At 56.5% G+C, this 27,730-nt stretch overlaps 1 protein-coding gene across 1 annotated transcript; it reads left to right on the top strand.

Moving 5' to 3' along the window:
* The first annotated feature begins 3,230 nt into the window (after positions 1–3,230).
* Positions 3,231–27,558, top strand: LOC130473437 (protein-glutamine gamma-glutamyltransferase 5-like). Its single transcript, XM_056844958.1, has 15 exons — positions 3,231–3,605; positions 13,484–13,600; positions 14,718–14,847; positions 15,089–15,268; positions 15,940–16,191; positions 18,481–18,599; positions 20,434–20,562; positions 20,909–21,086; positions 21,740–21,878; positions 23,293–23,396; positions 23,491–23,730; positions 25,042–25,383; positions 25,469–25,629; positions 26,462–26,595; positions 27,395–27,558. The coding sequence occupies exons 1-15, from the start codon at positions 3,231–3,233 to the stop codon at positions 27,555–27,557; spliced, it is 2,763 nt and encodes a 920-aa protein (XP_056700936.1). The 3' UTR covers position 27,558.
* The last annotated feature ends 172 nt before the right edge of the window (positions 27,559–27,730 follow it).

The following is a 27,730-nucleotide window of genomic DNA, read 5'->3' as shown; positions in this document are numbered from 1 at the left end:
GGCGACAGAGATCAATTCCCCTGGAGAAAACGGCTGCTTCTGTGGCATTATAGCCCATCAAAGTCCCTCTCCTTCCCAAACCCTGCCCACCTCAAGCCCCACCCCCCCAAATCTCCAGGTATTCCCCAGCCCGGAGCTGGGAACCCTACTCTGCAGTCCTGTGAGCTGAGGGCTGCCGTCAGCCCCCGCTGAAGAGCCGTGGGGGCTGGCCTGGGGAGGGCTGCTCTCCGGCCTGGCCCTCTTTCGGGCTGCCCGGCTGCTTCTCAACAGGATGTTCAGCTGCCGGAGAGCTTGGGGTGTGTACTCGGACATTTGGGGGCATCCAAAATGGCCCCAAACACTCCGCAAATTCTGGGAGTAACAGTAATTTATCGGCTGGGATTTGGGGGAGTGTTTTGGATCCCGGAGAGGCCGAAGGAGCCGCAAGGACGGGAGGGAGCACAGCACGCACCCCCCAGCGGTCTGTGGGGCACCAGCCTTCTAAACTGTAAAAGGGATGCTATTTTCAGCCTATGAGCGGGTCTCCACTCAGTCTGGCTCAGCTTGCGCTCCCAAAACATCAAACCCTCTGTGAGCTGCTTCCAGGAAAATGTTTTTCCCCACATCGGCTTTTTCCCCTAAGCATCCACATGATGTCCTGCTCCAATGGTGCTCCTTTCCCTGTCTTCAGTATGCTGTTTCCTAAACCTGCATTTCTTCAGTCTTTTGGGGAAACGTGCATTTTTGGAGGGCTTTAAAAGTAATCAAAAATGGCCCCGTGGCGCAGAGTGGTCAGCTGCAGTACTGCAGTCAAAAGCTCGGCTCACAACCTGAGTTCGATCCGGATGGAAGTCGGTTTCAGGCAGCCGGCTCAAGGTCAACTCAGCCGTCCATCCCTCCGAGGTTGGTGAAATGAGTACCCCGCTTGCTGGGGGTAAAGGGAATATGACCGGGGAAGGCATTGGCAAACCACCCCGTAAAACATAGTCTGCCTAGTAAAAGTCAGGATGTGACGTCACCCCATGTGTCAGGAATGACCCGGTGCTTGCACAGGGGACTACCTTTACCTTATTAAAAGTAATCAGTAATTGCTATAGCACTATAACATTGTAACAATATAGTGCTATAGCAATTACCAATTTTTTAACAGCCCTCAAAAAGCCCTCTGGCAGAACAGTGGGGGGAAACCTGATAGTGCAGAACATGAAGCAGCCGGAGAGCCACGTGAGGTGCACACATGCGCATTTTGGCACTCCAGGTATTAGCACTATAAATCCCATTCAGACAAGAGCTGCTTTAACCTGAGCCCTCCTTGGCTGCTTTCTCAGGGTACGAGGCACATATCCTTTGCAGGCTCCAGCAACTACGGCCTTGGCCGCCGCCAGGATCCATCGCCCTTCTGCGCATTGCCAGGCCAAGAGCTTTGGCAAGCCTGGCACTTGAGCATTTACAGCTTCACCTCCACCCATGACAGGAACCCAACCCTGGGTGCTGACAGATCTGCTGATGCCCCTGGCAAGACTCTGGCTCACATGACCCAAGAGAAGCCACTGCACAGACCGGCTCCTTCACCAGTTGTGGTGCTGCCAGGCCATGCTTTCCGGAAGAGCTGCAGCTGAGGCTGAGCAGGGCATTCCAGCCGCGGCCCCCTGCTTTCCAAATCACTGCCAGGACCAGACAGCGGCAGGAGTCCAGTCCAGACTCTGCGTCCGAGGCAGTAGAAGCCCTCAGCCCCAGCGTTTGCGGCTTTTCGTCTGGTTCTCACCTGCCCCTGGTGGGGCCCTTGAAAGCATACGGGCCACCTAAATTCCCGGACTGGACCTGGCGACCCGATATGCACGCACACAACTACTGTTCCAGCCGCCCACTCCAAACGCTACTGGACGGCCGCTGCGTGCTCCGTTGAAACTGACACGGCCGCTCCTGCGAACTCCATGCAGCCGGCAGCTAGGAAACAGAAGCAAGGGCAACCTCCAGTGAACCTGAGAGACTCCATGTTCCTGTGCAGACTCTGTTCCAGCCGCAGCCATGTCGTGGAAAGCAGACAGTCATGTAGTCAGTGCCAACACCCCCCCTCTTCCATTGCAACATCAGCAGCTTAATGGGCAATCAGCAGCGATCCTGATATCAGCGATGAGTCGTTCCTCCAGCGATGCAGCAGCGATCCCCAGACGTTTGCAGAGAACGCGCCTATTGTTCCAGAACGCTAATCACTTCAGCAGAGATCTCCCAGTTCCTCCCGGGTTGCAAAAGCCATTGGAATCAGAATAGATTTCCAAATTCTCACTAGCCCACCCCAGCAGCCACAGATTAATACTTTTGTCACCTGGGAACCTAGGAGGGGTAAATCCCCTCTCCCCGCCCCCAGAAAAACAGTGTATCTGGGGTGCCCCCAGCCCATAGTGTTACCTTAGGTCTTTACTGGCATCTTTGCCGTTACTCTGTTGGTTTGGTTTTGCGCAGCCTGACCACGCTCCCTCCCGCCTTGCTGGCCAAGTCTACGGGAACCCCTTGCCCCCGCCTTTGCTCTCAATTTCTTCGGTCTTAGTCTACGTGAACTTGGACAACACCTCTTCAAGAACGGTAAATATCACCCCATCAACGATCCCTGCCACGCTGGCATCTGTGCTTGTACAACTCTCTTTGAATTTCTTAGACTTCTCTGTATGTGTGTATGCATCACTGATTTGAAAGAAAACAACATAAACTCTCTTAATTCGGAATCCTTTGCTTCTGTCTTTATTTAAAGGTCACAGTTACCGGCTCTGGTATACAAAGGTTGTTCTCGCTATATAAATATTGTAGTTTTGCCATCTTGCTTGCTAATTCCCCAAGTTAAAGAGCAATTTGGCTAACACCCTCCTCTTTCCTGATGGTCACCCCTTGGCAGTCCCTCAACTGCCAGCAACTTTCTGCAGGTCAAGCCGGTGTATGACCGCCGAGTGCATAAGAACACCTGCACAAGAACTGGTCGAAGGAACCCTCCCCCCACCCCCCAAAGCACACCGCAGGCCTCATGCAGAGGCCCCGGGATTTCCCTTCTGCACAGGAACGTCCTGAATGAAAACTCGCTTTGGAGGCTGGTTTAGGATAGACAGAAGCCGAGCCTCCCTCTGCGAGCTGCTTCCTGGCCAGCTGTGTATCAGTCTGGATGATCTCAGCACACTCCCGGGCAGTGCCACCTCCAGGGCATGCCTGGCCCTGTTGCTTTGCAGAGGTAAACCCCCGTCCCATTACTCAGATGGGCCACAATGGAAGAGGCTGGGGAGGAAGCCAATTCTGACACCAAACAGCTGGGCAGCTCCTCAGTGCCAAGGTGGAGGGCAGCCACACCCACCCACTCGGATGCCTCTGGCGGCTCCAAGCATCTCCGAGGCCAGGCCGAAGCAGCACGGTCTGCTGCCAGAACAAGCAGGCGGGAGGCTTGCAGGGTGGGCGTGCAGTGGGCCAACGAGCGTGCCAGAGGCATGGCAGGGGGGCAAGAGCTCAGGCACCAAGGCAGCTGGGCGCTGCTCTCTGCCACTCCATCTTCCCTGGCTGGCTGGCGGGTGGATCCTTTGAGAGAACCTGGTCTGACCGGCATCTCCTGCTGGAGAGCAATTTCACCTCTTCCGCAAGGCAGGCGGGTACGCGGGCGGACTGCCACCCTCGGCTGGAAGTGCAAGCATGCCACCTCTTCCTAATCACCCAGCCAGCAAAGAGTTTCCACCGGGCTTTCCTGGGCGCCTACTCAGTCAACACCTCCCAGGCTGGGCGGGACAGCCTCAGAGCCTGGCACAAAGGCCGCTCTGCCAGTCAGGACGCCTTCAGAGGCTGATCCTCAGCCACCCCGGCCGGGCACAGGGCCTTTCCAGCCAGGCTCCAAGACAGAGGGGTGGGGGAGACCGTTCTCTTTCATCCACTGCCAGTGTGCATGGAAAAAGCCCGAGGAGAAAGGCCCCCGCCTAGAGGTGCTGCCAACCTCCTTGTGTCAAAGGGACGGGGCAGCAGAGGGACTCGGCAGTCGTTTCATTTACTTGTCTGCAAGTAACCCAAAGCAGCTTTCAATATTGTCCTCCCAACACAGGGTTGCCAACCTCCAGGTGGCACCTGGAGTTTTCCCAGGATTGTGACTGATCGCCAGATGACAGAGATCAGCTCCCCAGGAGGAAATGGCCGCTTTGGGGGTGGGGGGGATGGGCCATATGTGGCATCACATCCATGCTGAACTCCCTCCCCAAACTGCCATCCCCAGACACTACCAGGAATCTCCCCAGCTGGAGTAGGCAACCCTATGGACCCAACAACCACCCTGCAAGGTATACTAGGCTGAGAGTGTGGCCGCTCAAAGTCACCTGGCAAGCTTTCGTGGCAGGGACTGGCTTTTCCACCTAATTCTGAGTCACCAAGGAGGCAAACATTAAAATGTTTAAAACATTAAAAACATTAAAAATACAGATATACATCAAACATTTAAAACAAATAAAACACAATATAAACAAATGAAACATTTAAACACAGAGACACACAAACGGGGGGAGGAGGAGGGGTCATAAGAGTTAGGGAGGAAATGCCAAAGAAAACAAAAAAGGCCCTCACCTGCTGGCAGAAGACAGACGGGTGGAGGGAGGCAAACGGAGGCTCTCCGAGGGAGGGAGGAGGAGGCTCCACAGTGGGGGTGCCCTGACCGAGGAGGCCCTTGCGTGGGTCACCTACCCATCCAGCGACAGGTGGGCTGGGCTTCTGAAGATGACCGGAGCAGCTGGGTAGGTTCGTAGGGGAACAGGTGGTCTTTCAGGTGTGTGGGTGCCAGGCTGTGCAGGGCTTTGAAGGGAAATACCAGCACCGGGAAGCAACGGCAGCTTCCAGACAAACTTCCAGGGAAGCCCCTCGGCACTGACCGAAGTGAGAGGTTACCAAGCCATGCAGCTCAGTGGCCTGGCCTGTCCTGCCCAGGAAGGACTGCTGCTGGCTCACTAGTCAAAGCTGCTGAAAGGCCCCTCGGCCACCGCGGCCACCTGTTTATCCAGCAGGAGATCTGAGCACAGCGGGAAACCTGCTCCTTTAGGGGGGAGAGCGGCCCCATCCATAGAAGAGACAGCCCAGTTCCCAGGTGAGCCATTCTCCCCATAGGGCTGCCAGGTCCCTCTTCGCCACCGGCGGGAGGTTTTGGGGGCAGAGCCTGAGAAGGGTGGGGTTTGGGGAGGGGAGGGACTTCAATGCCATAGAGTCCAACTGCCAGAGTGGCCATTTTCTCCAGGTGAACTGATCTCTATCGGCTGGAGAGCAGTTGTAATAGCAGGAGATCTCCAGCTAGTATCTGGAGATTGGCAACCCTATCTCCCCACCAGGTGCACCTCTGTTTTGTAGGTTACACCTCAGCTTGATAGCCCTCCTCCAGTCTAAAACTGCCTCCAGACACCGGTTCAAGTTTCCACAGCCTCCCTGGGATCTGCTGGACACACAAGATGAAGTGAACATAAGGAAAGCCCGGAGGTTCAGACATTGGGGCCATCGAGGTCCAGCATCCTGTCTCACGCCACGGCCAACATAAGAACATAAGAACATCAGAAAAGCCCTGCTGGATCAGACCCAGGCCCATCAAGTCCAGCAGTCTGTTCACACAGTGGCCAACCAGGGGCCTCCAGGAAGCCCACCAAACAAGACTTTGACTGCAGCAGCACCATCCTGCCTGTGTTCCACAGCACCCAAAATAATAGGCCTGCTCCTCTGATCCTGGAGAGAATAGGTGATGCATCGTGACTAGTATCCATTTTAACTAATAGCCATGAATACCCCTTTCCTCCATGAATATGTCCACTCCCCTCTTAAAGCCTTCCAAGTTGGCAGCCATCACCAGATCCTGGGGCAGGGAGTTCCAACCGGCTCCTTCTCTGTGCTCAGGCTCAGAGGAGAACTGCTGTTGTCTCTGACAACCAGACACTTAATCGGCTCAACAGACAGTATTAGAATTAGAAGAGACAAGTGGGGCACCTGCATGGATTTGCAGGAGGCAGCTCATTTCCCCCTTCCCCACTATTTCCTCTTTCCTGAAAGCCCCCACGGCCTCTCCCCTTTACCTGTTTCCTTCTCCCCTTCCCACCCAACAGCCAACCTACATTTATCCGCCCCTTTGCTTTCAGGCTTCCCTCTCCTCCGCCAGCAGCTTCTATCTAGGAAAACTCGGGCCCAGTTAGGGTCGCCAGGTCCCTCTTCGCCACCTGTGAGAGGTTTCGGGGGCGGAGCCTGAGGAGGGTGGGGGAGGGGAGGGACTTCGATGCCGTAGAGTCCAATGGCCAAAGCAGCCATTTTCTCCAGGGGAACTGATCTCTATCGGCTGGAGATCAGTTGTACTAGTGTAACCCTGCACAGCCCCGGTGACACAAATCCCCACTAGAGGATAAGGTTGGGTTTTTTTTTTACTCAATCACAACCAATTCAATGGAATGGCAGCACTCCTTGTGGACAGATGTGAAATTGCCTGCAAGAGAACAGCAAAACATTTAATATAACAGCACAACCTATACAACTTCAAGTGTGTGTGTAAAGTGCCTTCAAGTCGCAGCTGACTTATGGCGACCCCTTTTGGGATTTTCATGGCAAGAGACTTAACAGAGGTGGTTTGCCAGGGCCTTCCTCTGCAACTTCAAGTAACCAAACAATTACAAACACAAACCCAGTACACAAACTCTTCAGTGCCCTTCAGGAAGGGCCCTCTGTACATTGGTAAACAACCCCAAGTGCAATAACAAGGAAAGAAAGGAAAGTCCACAACTTAAAGTCTGACTGCAGGGTGGTTGCTTCCCTTTACATTCTCGATGCAAGCGGCTGAGGATGCGGAAGGCCCCTTCTTCTCTCTCCCCAGTCTGAACCAGTAAAGGGAAAGGATTAAATCCCCCCCCCCCCGTTTAACTCTGGCTTCCCTCTTCCCGGCCAGCCCAGCTGATGGCGGGGTGTGTGGCTGTCCCAGTTAGTCACTTGCCTAACTGCCCACGCTCAGTGAGCCCCCTGGGTCCTAAAGCCCACAATATTGGCAGGGGTTACACTAGCAGGAGCTCTCCAGCTAGTACCTGGACGTTGGCAGCCCCCTGGGCCCAGTGGTGTGTTGCTGGGCCACTGGGCCAGGCCCACATGCATGGCATGGAGCGCCCTCAAGGACTTGTGGGGAGGTTCCTCACTTTCTCCTGTACCTCCCTCCCCACACTATTCACTCTTTCCCTCCTCCTGTCAACCCCCATATCCTCTCCCCTTTCCCTGCCTCATTCTCACCTTCTCAGCCATTCACCAACCTTCCTTTTATCTGCCTCCTACCTTCAGCTATATGTATTATTTATTTACTTCATTTATACCCCACCTTTCTCCACAGTGGGGACCAAAGCAGCTTACATTATTCTCCACCTTTTCCCCCTCACAGCAACCCTGTGAGGTAGGTTAAGCTAAAAGTATGTGATGGACCCCAAATCACCCAGTGAGCTTCCACAGCAGATGGAGATTTAAACGCGGCTCTCCCAGACCGTACTCAGAAACTCTAACCACTATGCCAGCCTGGCTTTCATCGGGTGGCTGCTGTTGAACAATAGCCAGCAGCCAGGCTTAGCTGGTTCATGCAAGTTGGGTGGGATCAAGTCACCCAGTGGCTGCTGCCAGGCCTGGCCCCAATCAGTGTTCCCTCCAAGGCCAAAACAGCCCTGGAAAGGCCCTTTCCCTAGGGCTGCCAGGTCCTTCTTCGCCACCGGTGCGTGGTTTTTGGGGCGGAGCTTGAGGCGGGTGGGGTTTGTGGAGGGGAGGGGACTTTGAAGCCATAGAGTCCAGTGGCCAAAGTGGCCATTTTCTCCAGGGGGACTGATCTCTGTCACCTGGAGAGCTGTTGTCATTCCAGGTGATCTCCAGCCCCCACCTGGAGGTCAGCAACCCTACTTCCCCTGGAGAAAACTGCTGCGTTGGAAGGTAGAATCTGTGTCATTATACCCCACTGAAACGGAATACCGGATGTTCTGGATGGGCAGAAAGGTGCCGTCTGGATATTAGGAAACAATTGTCTATAGTAAGGGTTGTTCAGCAGTGGAAAGGGCTGCCCAGGAAGGTGGGTAAGCTCAGCCCTAGCAGTCTTCAAGCAGCAGCTGGACAGACACTTGTCAGGCTGTCAGGAGTCGTGCGGTCCAGGCAGCCTCTTGACATGAGTTAGGCCCATTTCTGTTCAAGAGCATCTTTCGGTTTTGTTTCCCTGCGCTGTTCAAACTATCCCCGCTCCCTGCCTTCCCCACCCCTGCTCTGACCTTGAGTCGCAAGCAGGCAACTTCAGTATTATGGCTTGCTTACTCCCTGCTTCCCACCAGGCACTGTTATCTCCCAATTCCCAGGCCTGCTTGATCTTGCACCTGGGGTTGCTTTGTGCTTAAAGTTATGCTTTGTAGAATGGATGGTCATTAGCAGCTTTGAACCTGTGGATTGCTTATGCTGTACCTGCGGCTCCTGAATAAACGTTTACCTGCTTTAGACCTGCCTGTCTGAGCGAGTGACTTTTTGGGATTGCCGAGGTTGGCTGGAGAACCTCACACAGGGATGCTAGTCTAGGCTGATCCTGCATTGAGCAGGGGGTTGGACTGGATGGCCTCTACGGCCCCTTCCCATTCTGTGATTCTATGTTTTTATTATTCTGTTCACAGTAACAGAAAGCCAAGTGACTCGCTTTGATATTTGTTTTAGTTGGCGGAAGGCCCCTTAGGCTGGAGAAAGGCTTCCAGCGTTGCTCAGGTGAAGAGGGGGAATGGGGGGGGGGAGAATAGGGGAAGGAGCTGACCCAATGCAAATGGATGTGATGAGGGCAGTGACATGAATCCTACGCATGGCCCGTCCATGCGGATCTGATCTTTTCCTAACATGGAGACCCTTTTGCCTGCATGTGCTCAGGACTGAACAGGGGACCACCTGCAGCCAAAGCAGCCGTCCAAATTTCAGGAGGTTCACCACGGGCGGCAGAGAATGGGGTCCCTGCTTGGGGCTTCAGGATTCTGTGGAATCTGACCCAATCTCAGCTCACGTGGAATGGAAAGAAAGGGTGTGCAAGTGCTTTTTAGGTTCCCCTTGTATTAACGTCAAACAAAACCATGCATTGCTGGTCTCTGGGATCATACAGAATAAACAGCATTTATTAAAATGGCAAAAACATTTGTTGGGGCTTTCCCTCTTCTTTGGGAAAGGCTTTCCTCTGGTTAGTGCCTGAGGGGCAATTTCTCTTGAGGGGCCCTCTTTTCCCACAAGACGGGCACTTGATCTCGCCATTGTCATTTATTTTTATAGCTATTTGCCCATTCTCTAATGTCTTACATTCCCATCTAGATAACTCTTCCTCCAAGTGATTGATAACACTTTGTAGAGACAAATTATCTTTTGCCTCAATTTTGTGGACAATATTCTTACATGATTTCGGCAGGCTGATTAAAATTAACACAACCATATCCTCATCAGGAATTTCCTTTCTTGCAGCTCTCAACTGTTCACCTAAATCAAGCATTCTGTCAAGATGTTGTCAGAGATTTGCACCTTCCCACATTCTTATGCTAAACAGCCATTTCAGAAGGTACATCTGGCTCTTTAATGAGGATTTTACTTGCAACCTCTGTAATTCCACCCTTAAAGACTTGGCAGTTAGCATCTTAATGACCCTTAATAGCGGTCTATCTGTTAAGCCAGAGATTGTCACACCTCTTGCCTGATTGTCTTGTAAATCCCAGGAAGCCTGTCGCTCTGCACTTTTGGCTGGAGGTTCAGTCTGTGTAAGCATCCACAAGCCCTTTTCGATTGGATGGGTCTTCATTCTTTCTCTCCAAACTGGATAGTTGCTGTCTGTGACCCTACCATCGGGATCCAGGGCTCAGCAACGGCTGAGTTCGTTTCTCCGTGGTCGGGGACAGAGAGTGACGCTGGGGGAGGAGGTATCGCAGCAGGGCCCTTTGGTGTGTGGGGTGCCGCAAGGTGACATCCTCTCCCCAACATTACTTAACATTTATATGCAGCCTCTTGCCCAGCTTATCCAGAGTTTCAGGCTGGGGAGTCATCAGGATGCCTTCAAGCTTTGGGAAGGCTTGGGGAGTCGCCCTTGTTCCAGTGGTCCAGAATCAATGTCTAGGCAGAGATCCTGGAACAGATTGCTGAGAATGTCTCCTGATGTTCCTGCTCCTGTGGGTCACATTCTTCCATGCGCCCCCCCTCCTCCTCCTCTTGTGTTGGGGGCTCCTCCATTTGGTGAAATACCTTTCCCTCATCCTCCTGTTGCCCTCTCAAGAGTGCTTTGTGCGTTCTGTCCATGAACTCTTCACCCTCCTTTACCAAATGGAGTGTGAACAAGCCTGCCTTGAGCCCCGGTATTTTCTGACAGGAGTGCTACCAACTTACACTTGATGCAAGTGTAATTGTTGTTACCTTCAGGTAAGAACAGGAACATGTGGCCCCAGACTTTGCGTATCACTACCTCAGCTCCCTCACCAGCCATGCTGCTGCGATCCATTGCAGAAGTGGTACCGTTTCCCCCCCTGTACTTACCTGATAACTCCCCTGACAAACTGCCTCACAACACTCCCTGCTATCAGAAGCAAAAACACCTTCAACATATATAGTGTGCAAACTTCTTGGCTTCTTACGGGGCCCTCAGGCCTGACCCCCAGGCTAAGAGCTCTTGCCCTTTGGCTCGTGCCCCTGGTGAGGAGGAGCTGTACACATGCAGGCGTAGCGCTTAAGTCCTCCGAGTCGCGAGAGCGTTTTCCGGCCCCCATTAAAATGCGTCTAGTTTTTTGAAAACTTATTGCAGCAGGAGAATGTTAATTAACTTTAAAACTCAGACCCAGCGGCTTCCTGACTCAGTACAGAGAGATACTACAGCACAACCCACAGTCCAAGCAGCTGCCCCATGGACAATAAATCTCCGGGACACTTAATCTCATCTCCTCCACCCAGCTGCCAGGTCGTAATTTAAAACGTGAAGCTTATCACACGACTGGCGTACTCCCATTCAGATAGCAGTAATTCAAAGGTAACTCCTTCAAAGCAACTTCAAAGTAATTTGCTGAGATTCCAAGTATCCGAATTGTATTAAATTATATTAGAAGTTCGATTCTCATGGAGGAGGTTCAGTTTGTAAGGAAGGGACAGGTATGGTCACATGGTGTCCACAAGGTAGAGAGCGGAGCTGCAAGCCCTGGGAGAGCTCCCTTGACAGAACTTAGGAGCCAGTTCGTTGTTTACTGCTACTGTATAACATTACTCATGACTGTCCCTGTGTCTCTTGGTAGGCAGGCAGCCATCCAACAGGGGGAGAGTTCATGAGGGACACCATGCACAATGCAGTAGCAGCCAACTGCTGAGTCTAGAGTATGGTGAATGGCCCATGGGGCCGATGTGCTTGCAACTGTGGTGCCGGGGGTGGGGGGGTTGCCAACTCTCTTATTCTAGCCTAGCTCTGCACCTTTGCTAAATTCCTACAGCACAGCACAGCTGCTGGCGAAACGTCAGGAAAGAAAACACCAAGACCACGGTCACACAGCCAGGATAACCTACAAGAACCAATGAACTCTGACCGTGAAAGCCTTCGACAATATTTCCTACAGCACAGTTGTCTCTTTCATGGGCAGGCAGTGACAGAGCAGCTCTACCTATAGACCTGCAGTCTGTCCTGGCAGGTTGCATAGGCACAGGAGCCTTGCTGGAACCAGACAATTGGCAGCCCCATTAATCTGACTTGCTCCCAGTATTCCTGATGCTGTTCAACATTGAAATTGAAGGGCAATAAAAGAACTGAAAACATATAGGGCTGAAAACATATAGAATCACTAGGGTTACAAACCTCCAGGTAGTAGCTGGAGATCTCCTGCTATTACAACTGATCTCCAGGGGACTGAGATCAGTTCCCTGGGAGAAAATGGCCACTTTGGCCATTGGACTCCATGGCATTGAAGCTCCATGGCACTGAAGCTCCTCCCCTTCCCCCAAAAAACCCCGCCCTCCTCAGGCCCCACCCCCAAAACCCACCCACTCGCCCCAGTGGCGAAGAGGGACCTGGCAACCCGAAGTATCACACCTACTGCATATGTTGCTACTATTTACCCCCCCCATGTTTTCACCCACCTGATGAAGACTGAGCCCGTGCACCAGATGCCGTGGCTTGTGGCAAAGGTGGCCCTCAAGCAACCAGCAGTGGCCCAGCCTCAGTAGCCGGGGGGGGGGGGGGCAGCCAAAGCCTTTAATGGGTTACTGGGGCTAAGAGATGACCAGAGACGGCCATGTTTCTCTTCCCCGCATGAAGAGTTATGGAGAACTCCAAAGCGTGCACACTGTTTTGTGTGCTGCATCTGCTGGGGCAGCTTCGCTCATCTGAGCAGGGTCTTCTGGGGGTGCCAACCTGCAAATTGGCAAAATCAAAGACTGCTCGCAGGTGTGCCTTCTCCACTGTGGCCCCCACCTTGTGGAATGGCCTCCTGCCGAGGAGGTCAGGAAGGCCCCCACCTTCCAGGTTTTCCACAAACGGTGCAGAACTGAATTATTCAGCAGGGCGTATTTACAAAGGTAATAAATAGGGTTATATTATAACAGAATGATTCAGTCAGGATGCTTTAATAATGGGAAAGAGTCTCCCTTAAGTGGTAGAGGAAGTCGGCATATACAAACCAATTCTTCTTCTACTGTGTACAGCATGTACTATCTGTTGCTGTGTGACTACTAGGAATTATACAGCCTTAAAGCTGACAATAAAGAAATCAACATTGTTCAAGATATCCTATTTTTTGACTCCATTGTCAACCAAAAGGGAAACTGCCGCCAAGAAACCAGGAGGAGATTGAAACTGGGAAGGGCAGCCATGAAGGAGCTAGAAGAGATTCTTAAGTGTACGGGTGTGTCACTGGTGACCAAGATCAAGGTAATTCATGCCATAGTATTCCTCATGACTATGTATAGGAGCGAAAGTTGGACAATGAAGAAAGCTGACAGGAAGGAAGTTGATTCTTTTGAAATGTGGTGTTGCAGGAGAGTGTTACGGATACCATGGACGGCCAAAAAGACAAACCAGTGGGTTCTAGAGCAAATCAAGCCAGAGCTGTCCCTAGAAGCTAAAATGACTAAACTGAGGCTGTCATACTTTAGTCACATTACGAGAAGACAAGGGAAACTGGAAAAGACAATCAGGAAAAGTTGAAAAGAGCATACTGAACATGAGATGGGCTGACTCCATCAAGGAAGCCCCGGCCCACAGTTTGCAAGTCCTGAGCAAGGCTGTTAATGCTGGGACGTTTTGGAGGACGCTGATTCATAGGGTCACCATGAATCGGAAGCGACTGGAGGGCATTTAACACATAGTCATCCTTGTAGTTCCTACAAGGGACCACTGCTCCAGGTCAGATGCCGGGACTGAGTTGTGTACTTGCCTATTTATTCACTTATTTATGTAGAAAGCAATTCCATATAGAGAAAAAAGCAGTCCAGCCTCCTGTGACTCTGCACGTTCTGTCTCCTCTGACCCCCCACCCCCCGGCAGGTGTCCACCTGTCTCCCGGGCCCAGCCCACGGCAGGGTCCAGAAGACCCTTGCGGAGAAAGCCCTGGCTGTCTGGCAAGAGGAAGGCACAGCCGGGGGCAGGGCAGGGGGGCCTCTGGTGAGTCAGCACCCACACCCTTCGCAGGGGAAAAAGGAAGAGCCTCCCTTCTGGGAGGGGAGAGATGACAGCCAGAAACCGCAGGGCGGCTCTGAGCCTTTCTTGGAATGGGAGACTCACCCCTTGGGCTGGTCCTGGCCTGCCTGTGTAAATCCCCACGCCTGCCCATGGCATGGAGGGCACAGCAGGGCACTGAGACCTGTGGGCGCCTCCTCACCCCCACCCCTTGAGCAGTGAGTGTGAGGCCTGGCACCCTGGCACCAAGAACGGGGTGAGCAGCGCCCCAAGAGAGGCAAGGAACTGCAGCGGCTGAAGCACACTGGGAAAGATCAAACTGGGGCGACCCCCCCCCCACTCCCTGAAGCCAGCCACTCTCTGCTTGGCCACGTGCATGGGGGGGGAGGGCAGTGGGGATGAGCTGAGGGAGGGGCAGCCGAGTGCCCTGGAGGGAGGGGGAGAGCCACCGGCTGTGGGGCTCCGGCTCAGGAGGCAAGCTTGGCTCGGGAGGGGTGGGCTTGGTGGGGCCTTCTCCAGGGCAGCGTCCTCCTCCTGTAGGCAGACAGGGCACACCAGGACAGCCACACACCAAGGGGACGGCGTGCTTGGTCCTGCTCCACAAGGTGCTTGTGTTCTCTGTGGCCAGAAAGAAGAGGAGCGAGGGAGCTGCCGGTGGTCCTCTGGCCCTGCCTGAGAGTCAGTATGGTGTCGTGGTTAAGAGCGGTGGACTCTGTTCTGGTGAACTGGATTTGTTTCCCCACTCCTCCACGTGAAGCCTGCTGGGTGACCTTGGGCTAGTCACAGCTCTCTCAGCCTCACCTACCTCACAGGGTGTCTGTTGTGGGGAGGGGGAGGGAAGGTGATTGTAAGCCTATTTGATTCTTCCTTAAGTGGGAGAGAAAGTTGGCAGATAAAAACCAACTCTTCTTCTTCTTCTTCTTCTAAGTCCCCCACCAGGGCCCCCTTAGAGCCCCCCCCCCCCGGTTTGAGGCCTTTGCTCTCTAGCATGCCCCAAAGAGAGCCCCGGCAGGCAGCTGGGAGGGAGGGCAGCCCCGCAGAATCGCCTGTAGGACAGGTTTCCTGACAGGGGCTCCTCCCATGCCAAGCCTCCCCCCCCCAGGGCTGCAGCTCCACCCAAGAGCTGGCCCTGGTGCCAGGAAACTTGGTGAGTGAATGGGGGGGTGAATCGGTCATGCCCCTGGGGCCACACCCCTGCCTCTATGGCTTCTGCCAGCCAATGCAGCCGCAAGGCACTTGGAGGCAGAGAAGCAGGGCAGGATCATGGCCAAAGGTAGGTCTCTGCCGGAGGCAGCAAGCTCTGCCCCTGTGCGCGGGCCCAAATGGGGGAGAGCTGAGGCTGGGGGTGGGGGTGGAGAAGCCTCGTGCCACTTTGCTGAGCCAGAGAGGGGCTTAGAGCAGTGTGGGGACCCATCGCCAGGAGCGCCAGGTGAGCCTTAGCAGACTCCCCAGCAGGCGGTGTGCCTTCCTTAGGACTGCAGGTGAGGTCCATCGACTGGCTGAGACCCAGGAACAACCTGCGCCACCACACGGCCCAGATCGACACCCGGCGGCTGCTGGTCAGGAGAGGGCAGGCCTTCGACATCCGCCTCCACTTCCTCCCCCGGGGCTACCAGCCGGGCGTAGACTCCATATACCTGATTGCAGAGACCGGTAAGCGAGCGGAGGGGCCCCCTCTCCGCAGGGGCTGCCCTCCCCGATCCGCAGAGCGGGCGCCTTCTACCCGGCCTCAGTCCTCCGTCTCCTTAGCCTCTGAGGTCTGTGAGAAGAAGGGTAGCATGCATGAGGACTCGCATTCAAATCCTCGCCAAGCTCCCTGGAGCACCAGCCACTCTGCCTCCACTTTTCCTACCTCACAGGGATCATGGGAGGCTAAAAGTGTGCGGGGAGCTCGTGGGTCTGCCCCATGGCAAGCAGAAGTGGCCTCCCCTTTGAGAAGGAGCCAGCCCCCCCCTCCGAGCCCTGGGGCATTTGCCACACAGCACAGCCCTTCGCCCGCGTGAAGGGGACTGGGGCTCAGGCGCTGTGCCAAGACCCCCCCCCGATGGTCCAGTCCCTGGCACTGCTGGGCGAGAAAGGCTGCTCTGTGCCTGAGGCCTTGAGAGCTGCCAAGTGGCCCCGGGCCCTGACGCGCTGCCTGCCAGCTTCACCCGGGCCCTTTCTCCTCTGCCTGAGGTGGGTGGGAGTCCCTCTGTCCCAGCCGGCCAACTCACCAGCTGGCCCCCAGGGGCACCTCTCCCTTCTCCGCCTGGCCACTTGCTGCCCCCCACCACCACCCCCGACCTGGCGGCCCCCTCTGAGGCAAAGGTCCCTCCTCTTCGCAGGACCCCAGCCGGAGCAGCAGTCTGGCACCCGAGCCGTCTTCCTGCTGGGTCTGGGGCAGCCCACGGCCAGCGGCATCTGGAGCGCCGGCTATGTCGCCAATGGCCCCCGGTCCGCGGATGTGGCGGTGCTGGCGCCAGCCAGGGCCCCCATCGGGCGCTACCAGCTCAAGATCCACGTTGACTCCGGCTATGGCCGGGTGGCCTCTTACCTCCTGGGGGAGTTTGTCCTGCTCTTCAACGCTTGGTGCCCAGGTAGGCCATCGGGCCTCGGCTGGGGGGGCGGTTGGCTGGTCTGCTGCCTGCCGAGGAGGGCAGGCTGCCCCTTGGGGCGAAGAGGGTGGCGTGGGCTGGGGAGCCCCCCGTTCAAATCTCGCTTTGGTCGAGAGCTGAGCAGAGGGGGCCCAGGGCTGAGGGGCAGGCGGTTCTCTGGGCCTCAACCTCCCCGCTTCCCCTCCCCGCAGAAGGTCCCTGGCGGAGCTCCCAGGAGCCCCCTCCCCACCAAGGCCTTCCATTGCATGTGGAGGGGGCCCCCCTGTCCTGGGCTGCAGGGACCGAGGAGGCTCCGGCTCGGTGCCCGGAAGCTGCAGGCCTCAGGATGGAGCCCAGGAACCCGCTGATGGAGGAAATGGCTTGGGACGATCCCGAAGGGGTCTCCCAGTGCTTCCCCCTCACTATCCCCATTCGCCTGCCCCTCGGTGGGCTCCTCTGCCAGGACTGGCTCAGCACTGCAGGGGAGGGGTGTGGGTCATAGAATCATAGAGTTGGAAGGGACCACCAGGGTCATCTAGCCCAACCCCCTGCACAATGCAGGAAACTCACAACTACCTTCCCCCCCTCACTCACACCCCCAGTGACCCCCTACCCCGTGCCCAGAAGATGGCCAAGGTGCCCTCCCTCTCATGAACTGCCTAAGGTCATAGAATCAGCATTGCTGACAGATGGCCATCTAGCCTTGTCTTAGAAACCTCCAACCTCCAGGGGTCAGAGGGACCTTAGAGCAGCAAGTCTTGGAGGTGCCGGGATTGCTGGTGAGGGTCAGCCTAGTAGACACTGGGCGGGCAGAGCGGGGCTCCCCACCCCCCCAACCCAGGCTGGGGAGGGATCAGTGGTACAGAAGACCCAAATGTTCCCTCAAGGCCTTATGCCGCTGGTACCAGCGCTGTGTGTGTGTGTGTGTGGGGGGGGGGTGCCGTGGCAGCTGCAGACTCCTCCAGGGTTGAGCCCTCCTGGCAAGGGAGCATGGGGTAGGGGTGGGCCTTGGAGGGGATGCTGGGTGAGAATTCACTGAGGACGGGAGGGTCCCGCACACACCCTAGGGTTGCCAGGTCCCTCTTCGCCACTGGTGGGAGATTTTGGGGGCGGAGCCTGAAGAGGGCGGGTTTTGGGGAGGGACTTCAATGCCATAGAGTCTAACTGCCAAAGCGGCCATTTTTCTCCAGGTGATCTGATCTCTATCGGCTGGAGATCAGTTGAATTAGCAGGAGATCTCCTGCTACTACCTGGCAGTTGCTGAAATAGACTATGTGAGAGGGCAGCACGAGGCTCAAAAAGAACTTAAATATATATAGAAAGACAATGCTAGCTTAGAAGGCCTATACATTTATATTAGTATGAGTATCCCAAAATAAGCAAAAAAACAAAAACAAAAAAAAACACTCACAGGTATATCATGTTAATGCACACCTCCATTTCCTCGCAGGGCTTAAACGGAAAAATACCACACTGGGTTAAATACAAACTCAACAATTCAAGTTACATCTCCAAAGGGCTTGTAATATTAACAATTGTGCAAAAATGCACTAATATTCTGCATCAAAATGATTATGCTGTCACTAATAAGCAATCATGAAGAAACGAGGAAGCGGATCCATGGCAAAGGTCCGTGGCAAGGATGTGTTTCGGAGGACCTTCATCAGCTTGCCAACCCAATGGATGATGAGGAGACTGCCGTAGAAAGCACTTGTGGTTTGTAAAAGTTTCTAGGTAAACAGACAGGATGCCATGTAGCAACAAGTTAATCACATTGTACATTAGGTATTATGTTCAAGAAAGTTATTGTGAAAACGGATGGCTTACCCACTGCTTCAGCTATATGAGCATGGATTGCTAGACTTCCTGGAGTCCAGAAGCGTCCTTGCCCCGGACCTTTGCCACGGATCCGCTTCCTCGTTTCTTCATGATTGCTTATTAGTGACAGCATAATCATTTTGATGCAGAATATTAGTGCATTTTTGCACAATTGTTAATATTACAAGCCCTTTGGAGATGTAACTTGAATTGTTGAGTTTGTATTTAACCCAGTGTGGTATTTTTCAGTTTAAGCCCTGCGAGGCAATGGAGGTGAGCAGGATACACCTGTGAGTGTATTTTTTTTGCTTATTTTGGGATACTCATACTAATATAAATTTATAGGCCTTCTAAGCTAGCATTGTCTTTCTATATATATTTAAGTTCTTTTTGAGCCTCGTGCTGCCCTCTCACATAAACTACCTGGCAGTTGGCAACCCTAACGCACCCCCTCTTTCCACCCCCTGCCCTCAGAGGATGACGTCTACCTGGCGAGTGAGCCGGAGAGGCAGGAGTACGTCATGAACGAAGACGGCATCATCTACCAAGGCAACAAAGACTGGATCCTGCCATCGCCCTGGAATTACGGACAGGTACTCGGAGGCTGGCAGCACGGAGTGGAGCCGGGTGTGCCCCCCCCGGCTCTCACGGTCACTGAATGCCCATCGACTCTCCTCTGCCCTTCCGGCCTCTTCCGGCCTTTCCTGGTGGCCTAGGAGAAAGGTGACCTTTGTTCCCATGTGGCCAGGATGGGGGGTGGGCGGTTCATACCCTGGCCTGAGGCCTGAGGAGTTGAGAAGGGGGCTCGCGGAGCCTCTGTGCAGCTGAGAGACCACCAGAGAGGATGCAGGGCCAGCTGCACGACTGCAGGGAAGCATGGTGCTCCTGAGCAACTGGGCAGCTGAATCCACAGGGAGAAGGTACCCATGGGACATCCGGGACCTCCACGCCCCATCCTGCCCACAGGTTGCTCCGTCCTTTGGCTCTGTCTCAAGAGCCTGAGAACAAAACAACAGCCCTGCTGGTTCAAACTGGGGGTCCGTCCTGTCCAGCATCCTTTCTATAGCAGCGGCCAACCAATTGGCCTGGAGGGCCCACAAATGGGGCAGAGAGGTCGAGGCCACCCTGCCTTGTGTCTGTTCTGAACCGACTGCCCATCAACTCCATTGGGTGCCCCGAGTTCTAGCATTTTGGGAGAGGGAGGAAACGCTCCTCCCTCCTGCTTTCTCTACCCCGGGCACAATGGCACAAACCTCTCTCTTATCCCCCTTTAGCTGTCTTTTTACCAAACCAGACCTTCCCCATCTCTTCAGCCTTTCCTCATGGAGAAGGTGCCCCAACCCCCTAATCATCTTGGTTGCCCAGCTCTACAACAGCCTTTTTAAGATATGGCAACCAGAACTGTGCCCTGTGTTCCAAATGAGACCCCTCTCATTACAAGGTACTACAGCCGGGCACGACGGCATTTGCCATTTTATTCTCAGTCCTTTCCTTAATGATCCCCAGCATGCCGCTTGCCTTTTTCACCACTGCCACGTGCTGAGTTGGCATCTTCATTAAGCGGTCTACATCAGAGCCGAGATCTCTTTCCGTCTCTGTCTCAGCCAGCTCAGACCCCATCAGCAGGTATCTGTAAGTGGGGTTTCCTTGTTCCAGTCTGCATCACCTGACATCCACCAACGCTGGACTTTGTCTGCCGGGTTGTTGCCCACTCGGCCAGTTGAGAGGGATTCTCCTGGAGCTCCTTCCTCATCGTCCACTTGGGTTTTCACCATTCTTCCTGAATGATGTTACATTATCTGGAAATTTGGCCGCTCTGTTGCTTACCTCCAATTCCAGATCATGACTGAAACGAATTAAGGAGCACCGGTCCCAATCCTGTTTTGCACCCTCCTGCTGGGGTTGCAGCGCGTGTTTTGTCCCAGCCAGAAACGCCTCAGTTCCCCAACAGGAGCGGGGGCTCTGGGGTAAAGAGGAACCGGCCCTGGAACCGGCCAAGCAGCAGAGTGGCCCTTGCACGGCATGGCAGGCCGGGGGGCGCCGGGGCCCTGACTCCTCCACGGCTTCCTCCGTCGGACTGATGGTTCTGCAGGGGAGAGTGGGTGGCCGGGGACGCCGGTCACTTGTGGCTGGTGATCAAGGAGTGGCTTCTGAGGCCGGGGCAGAGGGTTGCGGGGCCTTGGTGGCACCAGCGGCCCCTCTGCTCCTGGCCACCAGCGGCCCCTCTAGTCTCGGTGGCCCTACCAGGAAACTTCCTGGTAACCAGAATGGCCGGTCCACACTCCCACACCCCCACACCCCGCAAATGCATCTTCCTTCCTTGATTTCAGGCTGGATTGTTTCAGTGTGTGTGGGGCGGGGGGCGCCCGGTGGTTCCTCCCTGCAGGCTGAGCAGCAGCTGGGCTTTTCCTCCTCCTGTTCCTTCAGTTTGAGGAAGACGTGGTGGACATCTGCTTGAAACTCCTGGACCGAAACTTGAACTACCGGCGTGACCCAGCCAAGGACAGCTCCCTGCGCGGCAGCGCAGCCTACGTCAGCCGGGTGCTGAGCGCCATCGTAAGAGCCACTGATGCCCCCTCCCCCGCAGCAGCCGTGAACTCGGGGTTTGGGGTGGTGGTGGAATCGGGGGTGGGGGCCTGGCTGAAGGTGCTGGGCTGGCTGGCTGCCGGGAGAGAGGCAGAGAGCTGGGGTGTGCCTCGGGGGTCGTGTCCAGCCACATCTCAGAGTTGGGGCGCTGCTGTCTGGCTGTCCGGCTATCTGTCTGCCCCTGCCTACTCTGGCAGGGAGGGAGGGTGGCCCTGGTTCACAGTGCTGGTGGGGGTGCGTGTGCGTGGCCCCAGGGTGGGAGGGGGCCCCTGGGGAGGGGGGCGGGCCTTCCCACTGTGCCTCCGCCTCCTTCCAGGTCAACAGCAACGATGACAGCGGGGTGCTGCTGGGCAACTGGAGCGAAGACTACTCCGGGGGGGTCCGCCCGACCGCGTGGAGTGGCAGCCTGGCCATCCTCCGGCAGTGGGACCGCACCGGAGGGCAGCCGGTCAGATACGGGCAGTGCTGGGTCTTCGCGGCTGTGATGTGCACAGGTTGGGGAGCAGGCTCTTGCCACTCGGGGGGGGGGCAGCTGCAAGAATCGGTGGCCGATTGCCTGCCCATTGGCGGGCATTTGGGAACCCCAGCCCAGGGTCACCCAGCAAGTTTCCCTGGCAGAGTGGGGATTCGAACCTGGGTTTCCCAGACCCTAGGCTGACACTGTAACCACCACATCAGGCCGGCTCTCACTGTACTTAATAGAAATACTGGCTGTACTATGAGGGCCTGTGAATTCCTCCTCACTTTAAAGTCTGGCTCTTTCAAAGGTGACCCGAGGCATTTTGCCTGCCTCAGGGCACGGGGCTCGTCTGAGTGATCCCTAGGGACCTCCGTGTGCGTGCGTGCGGCCACACAGGCTGTGCGTGCTCCGAGATGTCCGGCACAACCAGGGACCCTTGCAGCTCCTCCAGCATGAACGGAGGCATTGTCGGGCGTGGGCTGAAGGGAGGGGCCGAGGCCGGCGTCGCACAAGCCCCAATCTCAAGCTCCCCAGATGAGTGGGAAGAGCAAGTCCCAGCCCTGCCGCGTGCCTGGGGTCAGCCGTTGGGCGGTGTGTGAGGGCAGGGGGGGGGCGCAGAGGCCTCGCGTCATGCCGGCCGGGTCTATGCCAGGCGCATCTCGGGGCTCACTGTCTCTCCCTCCACAGTGATGCGGGGCCTCGGAATCCCAACCCGCGTGGTGACTAATTTCAACTCGGGGCACGACACAGACGGGAACCTGATTATCGACATCTTCTTTGACAAGACGGGCCAACTCCTGCCCCGGGAGAGCAAGGACAGTGTGTGGTGAGGATTCCGCACTCGCCTCCCCACGCCAGTGGGCCAGGGAGGCATATCTCCTGGAGTCACCGAAAGCCTCCCCCCCCTCAAAGCTCCACCTAGGGTTGCCAGCCTCCAGGTGGGGCCTGGAGAACTCCTGGAATTACAACTGATCTCCAGATGAGATCAGCTCCCCTGGAGGAAACCCAGGCTTGAGTCCAGTAGCACTGAGAGACCAATAAGATTCCCAGGGTGTAAGCTTTTGGGAGTCAAAGCTCTCTCCACCTGCCGAAGGAATCTCGAGAGCTTCTACCCTGAAAATCGTATTGATGCCTCAGGTGCTCCTTGACTCTAGAATCACAGAATCGTAGAGTTGGAAGGGACCACCAGGGTCATCTAGTCCAACCCCCTGCACAATGCAGGAAATTCACAACTACCTGCCCCCCCGCACCCCCAAGTGACCCCCCCACTCCATGCCCAGAAGATGGCCAAGGTGTCCCCCCTCATGGTCTGCCTAAGGTCACAGAATCAGCGTTCTACCGCAGACCCACATGGGCCTGGCCCTCGGAAAGGGTCTTCCTGGAGAAAATGGCTGCTTTGGAGGGTGGACTCTAGGCATTATTATACCCCACCCCACTGAGGTCCCCCCTTCCAAACCATGTCCTCCCTTCCAGGGACCCACTGGGGCTCTTCAAGTTCACAGGTGAAAGGAAATCTTCTTTACTTGGCTGCAACCCAGATAGACCCTGGGGCATTCCAGACGGAAAATACGGCCCCTGCTCACCCCCATCTGAGCCGTGGCGGAGGGAACGCCGCTGAGAGCCCAAGGGCGCCCCGCCCTCCCCCACTTCCTGGCCTCCCTGGTTGTGGGGCTTCAGAAGCTCGTTGTTTTCTGGCCCACCTCCCAGATAGGATTGCCAACCTCCAGGTAGTAGCTGGAGATCTCCTGCTATTACAACTTATCTCCAGCCAATAGAGATCAGTTCACCTGGAGAAAATGGCCGCTTTGGCCATTGACTCTATGCCATTGAAGACCCTCCCCTCCCCAAACCCCATCCTCCTCAGGCTCCGCCCCAAAAACCTCCCACCGGTGGCGAAGAGGGACCTGGCAACCCTACTTCCAGAGCCTTGAATGAAGAAGAAGAGTTGGTTTTTATATGCCGACTTTCTCTACCACTTAAGGAAGAATCAAACCGGCTTACAATCCCCTTCCCTTCCCCTCCCCACAACAGACACCCTGTGAGGGAGGTGGGGCCGAGAGAGTTCAGAGGGAACTGTGACTAGCCCAAGGTCACCCATCTGGCTTCATGTAGAGTGGGGAATTGAACCTGGTTCTCCAGATCAGAGTCCACCACTGCAAACCACTGCTTTTAACCACTCCATCACGCTGTCTCTCGTGGGCACCAGCCCTCACCTGCTGCTGCGGCCTCCTTTCTTGCAGGAATTTCCACGTGTGGAACGAGTGCTGGATGGCAAGGAGAGACCTGCCTGCAGGGTACGGTGGCTGGCAGGTCTTGGATGCGACGCCCCAGGAACGCAGCAATGGTCCGTGTCCATCTCTATCCCAGGGGGCGGGGGCGGGGGGCTCAGCACTGCCTTTTTTGTCTCTAGCCCCCTCCCCTCCTCTCCCTTCCCCTAGGGCTGTACTGCTGTGGTCCGGCCCCCGTCACGGCCATCCGGGAAGGAGATGTGCAGCACCGCTACGACGCCCCCTTCGTGTTCTCAATGGTGAATGCGGATCGTGTCACTTGGCTGCTTTCCGGGACAAGGAAAGAGAAGCTGCACTTGGATGAGAAATCCATCGGGATCCACATCAGCACCAAGCGCATCGGGAGTCAGGACCGGGAGGACATCACCGGCGCCTACAAGCACCGGGAAGGTCTCTCTCGGGCATTTGATCCCCCCCCGCCCTCCCTCCCACCCAGCAGCTCCGGGCGGCCTGCCTGGCCCACTCGTCCTCACAGAATCATAGAGTTGGAAGGGACTACCAGGGTCATCTAGCCCAACCCCCTGCACAATGCAGGAGATTCACAACTACCTCCTCGCCACACATCCCCAGCGACCCCTACTCCATGCCCAGAAGATGGCCAAGATGCCCTCCTTCTCATGAACTGCCCGAGGTCATAGAATCAGCATGGCTGACAGATGGCCATCTAGCCTCTGCTTCAAAACCTCCAGGGAAGGAGCGCCCACCACCTCCCTTACCACCTCTGTGAGGCAGGTTAGGCCGAGAGCGCCAGACTCTGGCCCCAGGTCACCCTGCCAGCTCCCACAGCAGTGGGAGGATTTGAACCTCGATCTCCCTGGCCCTAGGGTTGCCAGCCCCCAGGTTTGGCTATTGGACTCTATGGCATTGAACTCCCTCCCCAAACCCCGCCCTCCTCTGGCTCCGCCCCAAAAACCTCCTGCCAGTGGCGAAGAGGGACCTGGCAACCCTAGAGCCCCCCCTCCCTTGAGGCGCCAGAGTCCATGCTAGCAGTAAGCAACGTGGCCATGTCCATTCCTGCCAACAGAAAAAAGCCAGGCCCACAGACACAAAGACACTCACCCCGAACCGCAAGGGCTGGCTGGGCTTTCCCGGGGGCTCAGCCTCCAGACGGTAGCTCCCTAGGGAGGTTGCTTGAAAAGGCTGCCATCCTGGGCAAGGGGCAAGTGTCCAGGAGGGGCCCAGGCCTGGACTGCTGCAGGCCACACGCAGGCATGACCAGGATCAGCTGGGAGACCCTTCTTGGTCTCTCTGGGAGGACACTTAACTTCCCCTTCCCCCTTGAAGGAACCCTGGGCCCTGGGGTGGCCTGGGCACCCAGACGCCACCCGCTGCTTCACCACAAGGCTGCCTCTGCCCCCAGAGGACCAAGCTATCTCTCTTGCTCCTGCCAGCGATCTTCCCAGGCTGGATCCGGTCCCAGTACGCATTCTGACGCATCAAAGTGCAGATCTGATGCCTTCTCCACCCCTCAAACGCAGCAGCTCCTGTTAAAAACCACAGCCCAGGCACAGCCCCTTCCCCCTTCTGGGCGGTGGGGAGTACAGGTGCCCTCCGGGAGAGGGTTCCCTTCCATCCTGCCAGGCCCCTGAAGCAAGTGAGCCAGGCAGGGCGGCTCAAGGAGAGGGCGCCTGACCGGGGAGAGGCAGGCTTGGCATCGGCCAGCGCCAGCGGACATTCCTCTCTTTCTCTGTCTCCACGCAGGGTCCGTGGAGGAGCGCCGGGCATTCCGAAAGGCGCTCGCTGCCAGGGCCGGAGAGGCCAGTGGTGCACCTGAAGCGCCAGGGCTGGAGACGAGATTCTCCACTGAGGCAGTCGGGGGGAACCTGGCGTCACCCATGGAGGGGCAGCTCTCCCTCCGGCTCCAGCTGGTGGAGAGTGCCGAATTCGGGCAGGACCTCCACCTGAGGCTGCTGGCGCAGAACCTGGAAGTGGCCCACAAGGAAGTGAAGCTGAGCCTCAGCACCCAGCCCGTCCTGCACAATGGCACCCCCCGACCCCCCTTCTGGCAGGAAACCCACTACCTCTCCCTGAGCCCCAAAGAAGGTGAGGAGGGGGCTGGCCGGGCAGGCTCCGGGGCTCGCCTCCTGCCCGTCGGGACGGGCTCTTGACTGTGGGACTTGCTTTGCAGAGAAGAGGATCTCCTGGCGCATCGCCTACGGGCAGTATGGCAAGCACCTGGCGGAGGAACGGCAGGTCCAGGCCATCGCCATTGCGGAGGAGAACACCTCCTGGCAGAAGATGCTGGTGGAGAAGACCATCACCATGGCCAACCCCACCCTCACCCTCAGTGTATGCCAACCCTGCAGCGGGTGGGAGGGAGGGAGGGCGAAGACGGAAGCTGGGGAGGGCCTCAGACCTCTTCTGGAAGAGAGGGCTCCTGGTGGAGGCTGACACTGGTCGTCCGCCTCCCTGCTGTGCCTCCTCCGAATGGCCTGGCTGGACTGGACCCATGGCCCTGGTTTTTTTTAAGTCCAGCCTCTTCCTTCTCCGCTTTCCTACTTCTCCCATTTTTGGAAGGCGTCCCCAATGGTTTCCAGCAAGCTGCTCTTCACTATCTCTTTCCCTTGCAGCCAGCTGGCATTTCTTCTGCCAGAGACGGGGCTAGACCCCCCCTTTTAAATGCAGGCTTCCTGCCTGTGATGACTTCCTTGACTGGCCCCTTCCCCCTGGGCCTGGCAGCCCCTCCCCTCCTCTGTGGCATCTGTTCCCTCTGAGCCTCCGTTCCACGGAGGGGGGCTGAGACCCTCAGGAACTCTTGCTGGTCTCTCAGGGGCTCGCGGACTCGCATCTCGCCAACCTGGCATGGCTGGCACAGATTAGGAAAGGGCCCCCTCCATCCCAGCAGGGCTCCAGAGGGCTCCGCGGGGCACCATCTTGGGCACCTCGTGCCGGCCTCATTTGCCTCTTTCCCGCGGGACCCTCTTGGTGTCTTCACGTGAAACCCTTGCAGCAGCCCAGGAAGGGACCTCCCAGCCGGAAAGGTGGAGCCCTCCCTGCCCGCCCCCCCCCCCGCCCGCCCCCCCCCCCGCACCGCAGCAGCACAGGGAGGGCTAGGAAGGGGCGAGGGGGCCCGGGCCATCCCCCCCCTGCTGCGCTGACCTCTGGCTCCCTTGGTGTGCAGGTCTTGGCCCCGGTGGTGGTGCACCAGTCTTTCCCGCTCCATGTGGAATTCGTCAACCCCCTGCCCCAACCTGCTGGAGGCTGCGTCTTGGTCGTGGAGGGCAGTGGGCTGGTGAAGGGCCAGACCCTGATTGAGTGAGTAGCGGGCATTAAGGCAGGGGGGGTTTCATGGCAGGATCTGGCCTCTGCCAACAGAGGCTGGCGGCTTCTCTGGCCTCTGTCGGGTCACCCATAGATCAGCCCCTTCCACTCACTCTTCTAGTGGAGGGAAGAGCCCTGCCCAGGGACGGGGGGGGGAGGGAACACAATTGGGGGGGGGGACTCCAATTCTTCTGTGAGACCAGGCTGCAAAAGGGGGACAGCAGCCCAGTGGAGCCCCACTCTGCAGCTCTGGGGTTACCAAAGGTAAGGCTTTTACCACCCCTGCCCCGCATCCCTTCCCCATAAGTTCAAGGATTAGTTCTTAGCTGGAGCCCCACAAGTCAGGGACCAGGCAGCCTGTTAGCTAACTGCAGGGCTGGCCATTGACGCCTCAAGGAGCCCCCCCCCCCAATTTCTCTGGGCTGAAGCGAAGGTTTCCAAAGCCTGGAAGGAAAGTCCCCCCCCCCCCACTCCTACAATCGGTTTCCCAATGGCGAGGGCAGAAGGTCTGGAAGAAACCCTTGATGGGTCTTTGCCAACCTTCCACTTTACGAGCGCATTTGATCTGTCCACCCAGATAGGTTTTCAGCTTTGGACAAATGACTACCGGATGCACGGGGAGCATTTTTGTTTGGGGGGGGAGGTGAAGTCTAGCTATCCTGAGGGGTGGCTGCAGTTGCTTTGGGGGGCGGGGTAAGAGACCGATCGGGGAAGGGGTCAAGGCCAGTGCTGGGAGGGAAGGGCTGGAGCCTGGCAGTGATTCACCTGCTTTGTCTCCCCCCCCCACCCCCAGGTTGGGCTCCCTCGGTGCCCAGGAGAAAGGTGGCATAAAGTTCCAGCTGACGCCCTACAAGAGCGGCCCCCGGCAGCTGCACGTCACCCTCACGAGCAGCCACTTCCCCCCCATCAAGGGCTGGAAGCAGCTGGAGGTGGCCCCCCACCCAGGAGGCAGCTAGAGGAAGAAGCCCCACACACCCCCAGGCTGCAAAGACCAAGGGCGCTTGGCCCACCTTTCCCCCCTCCCGAATAAAGCTTGGCACCTTCACTCAACACTTCGCAGGGCTGCCTCTTTCCACAAGTTGCTCTCAGTGCCCCCCCCCCTTGGCACTGCTGACATATTCCTGGTCTG

This window comes from Euleptes europaea, chromosome 2 (assembly GCF_029931775.1).
Source record: "Euleptes europaea isolate rEulEur1 chromosome 2, rEulEur1.hap1, whole genome shotgun sequence".
NCBI lineage: Eukaryota > Metazoa > Chordata > Lepidosauria > Squamata > Sphaerodactylidae > Euleptes > Euleptes europaea.
The sequence above is the reverse complement of the archived record's forward strand: the minus strand, read 5'-3'. Positions and strand labels throughout refer to the sequence as shown.

Excerpts from the sequence above, each read along its gene's own strand:
- LOC130473437 (XM_056844958.1), top strand. The coding sequence starts at position 3,231 with ATGGAAGAGGCTGGGGAGGAAGCCAATTCTGACACCAAACAGCTGGGC. Across the intron at positions 20,563-20,908 it reads GCCGGGTGCTGAGCGCCATC|GTCAACAGCAACGATGACAG; the intron begins GTAAGAGCCACT and ends GCCTCCTTCCAG. Across the intron at positions 26,596-27,394 it reads AAGGGCCAGACCCTGATTGA|GTTGGGCTCCCTCGGTGCCC; the intron begins GTGAGTAGCGGG and ends CCCCACCCCCAG.